This window comes from Misgurnus anguillicaudatus, chromosome 24 (genome assembly GCF_027580225.2).
Source record: "Misgurnus anguillicaudatus chromosome 24, ASM2758022v2, whole genome shotgun sequence".
In the NCBI taxonomy this organism is placed as follows: Eukaryota; Metazoa; Chordata; class Actinopteri; order Cypriniformes; family Cobitidae; genus Misgurnus; species Misgurnus anguillicaudatus.
This window is the reverse complement of record NC_073360.2, coordinates 40,946,810-40,955,000: the sequence shown is the minus strand read 5'-3', so window position 1 is coordinate 40,955,000 and position 8,191 is coordinate 40,946,810. Positions and strand designations below refer to the sequence as shown.

General features: G+C 38.2%; 1 protein-coding gene across 2 annotated transcripts in view; it reads right to left on the bottom strand.

Annotated features, from left to right (window-relative positions):
- Positions 1–8,191, bottom strand: part of LOC129438698 (diacylglycerol kinase delta) — a 35,942-nt gene that overhangs the window by 25,179 nt on the left and 2,572 nt on the right. The window contains exons 1-3 of one of the 2 annotated variants that reach the window (XM_073863454.1): positions 2,834–2,948; positions 562–669; positions 372–452 (exon numbers count right to left, since the gene is read on the bottom strand). In XM_073863454.1, coding sequence (XP_073719555.1) covers positions 372–452; positions 562–669; positions 2,834–2,854 — 210 coding nt within the window. In that variant the 5' untranslated portion in view covers positions 2,855–2,948. Of the gene's footprint in view, positions 1–371; positions 453–561; positions 670–2,833; positions 2,949–8,191 lie in introns of those variants that run through there. The other variant, XM_073863453.1, reaches the window with a different exon arrangement.

The window sequence follows — 8,191 nt, the reverse complement described above, 5'->3', positions numbered from 1 at the left end:
AGTGAATACTGCCACATGCAAGTTAACGTTATGGCTATCAATAAAGTGTGAACTTTTTTTGTTGATTTTAGTTAACAAAAATATCTAATCAGTTGAGAAACAATCTATTCTACATTAGTTTTCAGCTACATTTTTAGTCCAAGTGAAAGACTTAAAATTTTGTTATATCACAAGCGTTCATGTAATCATTGAATTTCTCTCAAATGTAATTTAGTAAATTCCACTTTTTTTGTCAATGCAATTAAAAATCCATTAACATCATGTGGGCTGTGTAGACAATCAATCTCTATCTCAAGAATAATAAGCAAGTGATTCAGAATTTTCCTCCAACCCTGGTGTGTGTTTGTGTGTGTGATATTGTGCGTACTTACAGTAAAACTGTTGTTAACATTCTTGGTGCTGGATTCAGCTACACTGGCGTCTGTCAAATCCACTTCATCAAATATGATTGACTGGAAAAAAAATGATATAATATGTGTAACTAATAACAGAATAATATCACTAGAAGTATATAAATATAAAATATGTTAATTTTGATTCGTGTGTATTTGTAGGACAGACCTTGGATGTCTGAGCGTAGTATAGCGTTCTTCCCCGCAGTTTAAAATAGCGTCTCTTCCAGCGCTGAAAATTTGTCTGTTTCATTAACTTTCCCTCTCTTAAAATTGTCTAGAAGGACAAGAAAAATCAAATGAATTTATTTTCTCTGCAGTCATCCTCATTTACGGCATAATAAATGTCATCATTCTTATACAACACAAAGAAACCTCACAAACTGAACTCAAAGTGCTGTGTGGTCAGATTTGAAAAGAACTGATTGAATAATGCAGTAGTAGTTCTCATGTTCTGCCTGTAGGGGGCAGCAGAGTCTAAACTAAAAACAAAACCAATTTTTTTCATTTGCCATAATGATCCAAGATGATGATGATATTTTTAATACAAGTATTTGCTAAGGCAAACATAACTATATATTAAATATTACTGCTTTCGGCAAACGCTTTTATCCAAAGCGACTTACAGTGCACTACAAGGTACACAGTATAGATTTTAACAGTGTGTGTGTTCCCTGAATTTGAACCCATGACCTTTTGCGCTACAAACACAATGATCTACCACAGAGCTACACCCAAAAACACATATACTGCTCATATAAACCTTTAAGTATAAAATCTGTGTGTAAGTTGTCATATACTATTTGTTTCACACCCACACACACACACTTGCATATCAATTGGTGATGTTTCATTTTAGCAACAGTAGTATTAAAAGAGAGACCCTGGGGCATTAAAAGGATCTGGTGATGGGTTCCTTGACTTGACCCAATATAGGTCCCGTACACACTGCATATTAATTCGGTTGTCACTTCACCTTTTATTGCTTAATCCTGTTCTGTACGCACACAATTCAGTAATTTACGGGGCTGACAAACGCATTCCATAACCAAATTAACTTGCACACAAAATGCAAGTTACAACCGCATTTACAGAAACTCTGCATAATGTGTACATAACCCAACTGAACAACTAGTAGTTAATAAAGTGTTTAAACATGCATCATGTCATGGTCTCTTTTCTGAAAAAATAAATGCCTAAAAGGGGAAAATGTCTTCTGTATCCGCGGTGCAGAAAATGACAGAGGCACGTGCATTTGCTGACCAGTGTTGCCAGATCTTGCACTAAAAAACAGCGAACAAGAAAATCCAGTAATAAACCGAAATAAATCCAAATGCTTTACCTCAAAGAGCAAAATATATGGACTGGCACCAAAATCTTGATCGCTTCATGAGCCAAAAGCCTTAATGGATATGCGTCAAACTGGTATGTACGTACAAAAAAAAAAACGAGGACCTGGCAACACTGCAAGACAGCCCGCTGTGGAGCAGCCTCAAAAATGCGTACAATGCATAACGCCAAGATGGATTACATTAAATTATTTTAACATTATCTCTTTAAAATTATTATCTCTGTGTCAATCATCACATTTTCAGGAGTAAGTCTTGTTCCGTACAGACATGAAACGAACATTTAGGGGATTCACTCCCGCATTTAAACGCGATTGTCACTCCCGAAAGTTTGCAGTGTGTACGAGGCCTAGAAACCACCTAAAACAGTGGTTCCCAAACTTTTTCAGCGTGCGCCCCCCCCCCCCCCCCTTGTGTACGGTGCATTCCTTCGCGGTCCCCCAAAGAAAATTTTTGACAAAAAACTGTTCTAAAACTCAACATTTTAATAATAATAATAAAAAAAACATTAAATTATACAAAAAAGTTGTGTTTTTGGTTAGTTAGGCCCCCAGTTTGAAAACCACTGACCTAAAACACCCTAGCAACCACATAGCAACACGTGGCAAGCGAACAAGCAACTTGAATTTTTGGTAGAGCGGTGCAAAAGCACATATGGATCAAATGCATCACTTGTATTGCACTGTAAGTCACTTTGAATAAAAGCGTCCGCTAATGCATGAATGCAATTTGGAATATTAAATACGATCAAGAGCCATGAAATCTGTTATTCCCACTAAAATTTAGGATTTAAAAACATATAAATATGGTAAAATTACCGAATATCACTGCTGGAGTGTACAATAATAACTAATATTATCTAAATAACGTTCAAAAAGTGAAGGCAAGTTTACACAAGGAAAACTCTTCACACACACTCAGTACATAAATGTGTGATGGATAAACATGAGCGACAATCTAAAATGCACAAATGCACAGCGTCAAACACACTTAACGGGTTAATGTTGACGGGTTTTAAACTAAAAACACACAAAAAAACTATACATGATTTTTTTTATCAGAACAGAGAGCACGACATAGTTAAAGACTCACCTGCTTCCTACTGGAATCCATCGGACACTAAGGGCGCGCTCATACTACCCAAACCAACCGAACCGTGCCCAGGCGCAATTGTCCTGCCCCTCCCTGATCTGATCTGCAGAGTCTGACTGATGTGTGCTTTACACCTTTCACATGCACACACACACCCATACACATACAATTGCGCGCGCACACACAGATACACACACTGGTTTCCGCTGTCTGTAAATGTCACTAACACTATTATTTAATAACACACCAAATATTCAGACATTAAGAAAAAGTTGGTGTGTGGTTTTTACACACAGTCATACAAAACCCTCTCATGTACACATGTAATTAAAGTAAAAACACACAAGTACACAGGAAGCTTGACCTGTTTGTGCAGCGAGTCTTTTGAGAAACGTTACCAAAATAACTCAAAGCCTTTCCTAACCACACGCTAACTTCACATCTAACAAACCTTGTGGTTTGTCATAAATGACACAGACGTCTGCTGTTTAACTCGTGTTTCAATAAGTATTTACGGCCATTAACAAGCATTGTATAACACCGAAGCCGCATATTCAGAACTTTTCACACATTCAGCCAAACTGTGAATGAAATGCATTCAATCATTTTATTCAAAATGGTTAAAACACATTCAAAACACAATGATGGCAAATGTCATGCATTTCTGCCGTAATTTTTTAATGCAGGGAAAGAAATGTGATTGGACACAGAGCAACTATGGATATCCCAGGCCAAATATGAGCTAACGTAAAATCACTATGTGTGCTTTGTCTTTGTCTAATGATGTTTTTAGTGCTGCCGCGAATAGTCGGCGTAGTTGACGTAATCGACCATGAAAATTTGTCGACTGCAATTTTTTTAGGCGAGGAGAAGAGCAACAGCAGTAAAGCTTCAATGTAAACGTATGGTAATTTTGTCAGACAATATCGAGTATCTAAATCAGGATTTTAGCAGCAGTTAAAAGAAAAGCGGGTTGGATTAAACACGAGGTGTCATGGGTCGTGTTTAGTCACTATTTTATAGGCTACTCATTTTATTTCTGACAACAGAACAGATAATATGTAAAAAATAGCATTCAGTTGTGTAAAAATGCAATATAATGTGATAGATCAAAGAGTAGAAGTGAAACATTTCATATTTCTGTTAAGCAACTACTTATTATTTATATTGTTTAGTTTACATTGTAATTTTTTGTAAATATTTTTTATTTATATTGTTTATGACACTGGTGAGTTCAAAATAAAATGGACACAATGAAATAACAAACACTTGTTTTTTTTATTAGTTGTTTAGATTAGTCGACTAATCGAAAAATTAGTCGAAAGATTAGTCGTTAGTGGAAGCACTAGATGGTTTGCTGTTACACAAACCACTCATTGGCCCCGATAATACAAAAAAGGCTAATTTCTTTTCACTAAAACCTGCATAATGTACTCGTGCCAGCCAGCATAGGAGTGGGCATGGGCATCAAACACCCCTTATAGCTTCATTGTTGTGTGGGATAATGTGGCATTCCAGCACTCTGCAGCAGTCACAGAGTGGTTTGCGGCACATCCCAGGATGTAATTTACATGCAGTCTTATGCCGATTATGCTTAATAAACTGGTCATGTAAATGCATAAAATTGTATTGGGGAAAGCCCATAAACGCGTATAAACTTGTGTCAAGTCGTTTTTTGCTCATTACCCCAATTTCGTGTTGCATGTAAATACATTAAAGCAACACTATGTAGTTTCCATATAAAAATGACTTACAGCTCCCCCATGTGGTTGAAAAGCGCAACAGTACCTGGTATCAGACACTCTTCTGCAGGCGGGGGGAGGGGCGGGGCTGTGTGCTCTACCCTCCACCTCGTCTTTTAGAGTGTGCTTGTAGCAGCTAGGAGGCTGTTCAGGTTGCAGCAACAGTACAATTTGTCCAGTTAAAAGTTGTTCTATCACTGAAGTAATTTTAGAGACATTATTTAAAGGTAAAAAATCTACATAGTGTTGCTTTAACTGGCTTGTCTCCACTTTTACACTGAAGTAAGCGCAAAGTTATGCAACTCGTGTAGTTGAAAGAGAAACTGCGGAAATAAAAGCTGATGTTACATTTACAGGTAGTGCAGACATGAGAAGAGATACAACAGCATAGCTTAAGACATATTTCCTGTCTGCTTTTTAAAGGACTATTATGTACTATAGGCGGTGACGTCCCTACATGCGAGAAACCTGATAATCTCCAAATCCCATGTAAACGCAGTTTTCTGCATAGCCGGTTTATTGATTTGCATGTAAATGCATAAAAACAAGTTGCTATAATAAGCAGATTTTTGATAGTTATCTGCTTATGAAATGCATTCACTGTGGTTCCTGCCCCCATAGCCCCCTTTCTTACAGTAAACCCCATACAGGGGTTTTCTCTACATGGAGCCACGTCCACCTCCAGAGGTTTATGACCACCATCCACATGACCAGATGACTTTACTGGAGGGAATGAAAGCGAGGACATTTCTCCTGAGGACTGTCAGGGTTGGATTAGACATTCCAGAAAGTACTTTCTAAAATGTATTGCCAGAGAGACATCAGATGTTGATAATGTTGATGCGAACTTGTGGCCAATGCAAAAGAGAGAGGGAGGACTAGAACCCTCAAGGGGATCGCACACCGGCTGCGCAGCTCAGCGCCACGCCGTTCTAAAAAAATGTAACACATTGTTTTCTATGAGTGTACACACAGCGGCGCCGACAGGTGGCGCCTGTCCGCGCCGCCCAGCTGTGACTCAGGAAGTTTTTCTAATGCCTGTCAAGCCACAGAGCACCACTCACATAGTTTAACATTAAATAACATCATATTTGTCCCACATCATTAATGATTAACATTGGCTGCTAACGTATATTTTACATTTTGAATTAGACGCTATTTGACGAAGCTTGCGCTATTTAATGTGCACTTCCGGTTTACAGTACCTCCGAGTTCTCCTAGGCGCGACGCGGCGCTGAGCTGCGCGGCCGGTGTGCGATCCCCTTCAGAGTCATTTACAATGAATGAAGAATTATTACCGTAATCAGTGTTGGGGAAAGTTACTTTTAAAAGTAATGCATTACAATATTAAGTTACTCCCCAGAAAAGTAACTAATTGCGTTACTTAGTTATTTTTCATGGAAATTAATACTAAGGTTACTTTTAAGTGGCGCGGTGCGAATGGGACGAAACATGCGGGAGGAGTGGTGCAGAGCGTGTGGAAGGCACGGCGCGGATGCCGCGTTCCACAAAATTGAGCGTTGCCAATGGAAACGCGCAAGTTGAAAAATCTGAACTTTGGTGGATATTCGCGCCTCGTAAACCAATAAGGAGCTTGCTCTAGAAGTCACGTGATTACAGGAAGCCCCTCCTATGACCCGAATTTCCACATGAATGTCTCGAATGACTAGAATTTCACACGCGACTTTTACGCACAAATGAAGCAAGTAAACTCAAAATGTTCAAGCGTAAGAAGTTCTGCATTCACAAATTGCATAGCTATTTCCATCGCAAAAATATCAAGCTCTGGCCTGCCATCTCCGTTTCGGACTCAAACTGTTTCCACTCAGGGGCGCACGCATCGAGTATGTCATTTTACGTAATTCAGCAAAAAAAATTTATCAAATTAATTCAACTGAAAAGTACCTAGAGAATAAAACATTACACTGTAAAAAATGTCTGTAAAATTACAGTATTAATGGGTATTACTGGCAACTAGCTGCCAGTAACTTACTGTAGATTTTACATTTATGTTATTTACTGGCAACATTTTGTTCAAAGTTAAATGAACATGAAACATTTTTTGACTTTATCTTTTACAGTAAGTTACTGGCAACCAGCTGCAAAATTACAGCAAATTTTTTAGAGTGTATGAACATTATTAGAATTATTTTTTTTCACTTTAGGAATTAACTTATCATGGTTGAAAACAGCTTTCTGGACCTAGACGTGCAAAACGGTAAGGAAATAACGTGATATTTGTCAGCTCTATCAAGGGTTGCGTACTACAAAGTAGTCAGGGCTCAGAGAAAATCGCTTTGTTACTTTTATCCACGTTACTTTTCCCCCAGTTCTCCCCTATTGCAGAATATGTGCAATACAACCAAAACACACCAGTATGCTATAAGAACATACGATAAAACTTCAAAAAAAAAGTGCCATATACAGTAACCAAAACACAACAACACACTACAGAAATATACGGTAATACTGCAAAAAATGTGCAATAAAACCAAAATACACCGGTATACTGCAGAGTGACATAGATTTGTCTGCTGAGCATCTCTGCTCACCCTCAGAAATATTTTACGTTATATTCACGTGTCCTGTCACAAAGCTTCTTGTAAGCTTCACTCAGACTCCATCACACCACGACTGAAGCTCCTGCTGGTCAAACGTGACCTTTTAACGGACAGTCAGACACCCGTGGTCAGGACGACCCCTTTCATCTCACCTCTGTCTGATCAAACTCAAAGAGCTTTGTTTTGAACCGTAACCTTTATACCTCCACCACCATCAGAGCTTCCGCTTCTCAGAATTCTCCACGGAGCCACAGTGTTGCTCGCAGGCCAGACGCAAAATACACATTTCCTTTTTATTACATACTGTAAATCAGAGATCTGAATTTATAATACATATACATTCATAATAAATTACACTTCAGAATTATGGAAGCTCAAACTATTTTCGGGATATAGCACCTGTACAAAATCCACAACTGCTCTTGCTTTTAAATCATATAGGCTATTTTTTAAATATACACAATTTGTAGTGACACATTGAACAAACATTTGGAGACAGACGCCTGCATATAATAGACAGCATCTTGTAGTATCATAGTCCTCACAAATATGAGTGAATATTGCAGACAAAATGTAGAGCTGAAGGTGTTGCTGCTGTGTTCAAAGATGATGAATTTAGTGTGTAGTGAACATCTTGTGCTCGTAAATCCACAGCTGTATTGTAAATACAAATGTCCTCTATGGTGCCTAATTTGCAATAACATAAACAAAACATTTTGTACCATGCTGTGCACAGATGAAGGTGCATCTCAATTACGGTAGAAGTTACTAGTTATAGACAGATATGTTGCAGTGGACGATATATTAGCCGATAATTTTCTATTGGTCGATAAATACCGACCAAGAGGCCATATGAGACATATGATACGTAAAACAGCCAATCACGTTTTGCGTTATGCTGCGTCATGATAAGGGGCATGGAGATTTCGCCACAATACCAGACCGGTGTTCAACAATATAAAAACATGTTAAAGGAATACTCCACTTTCGTAAAAAAAATCCTGATATAATTCACCCACATGTAGGGGTGTACTGGATTGCAAAACTCACAATTC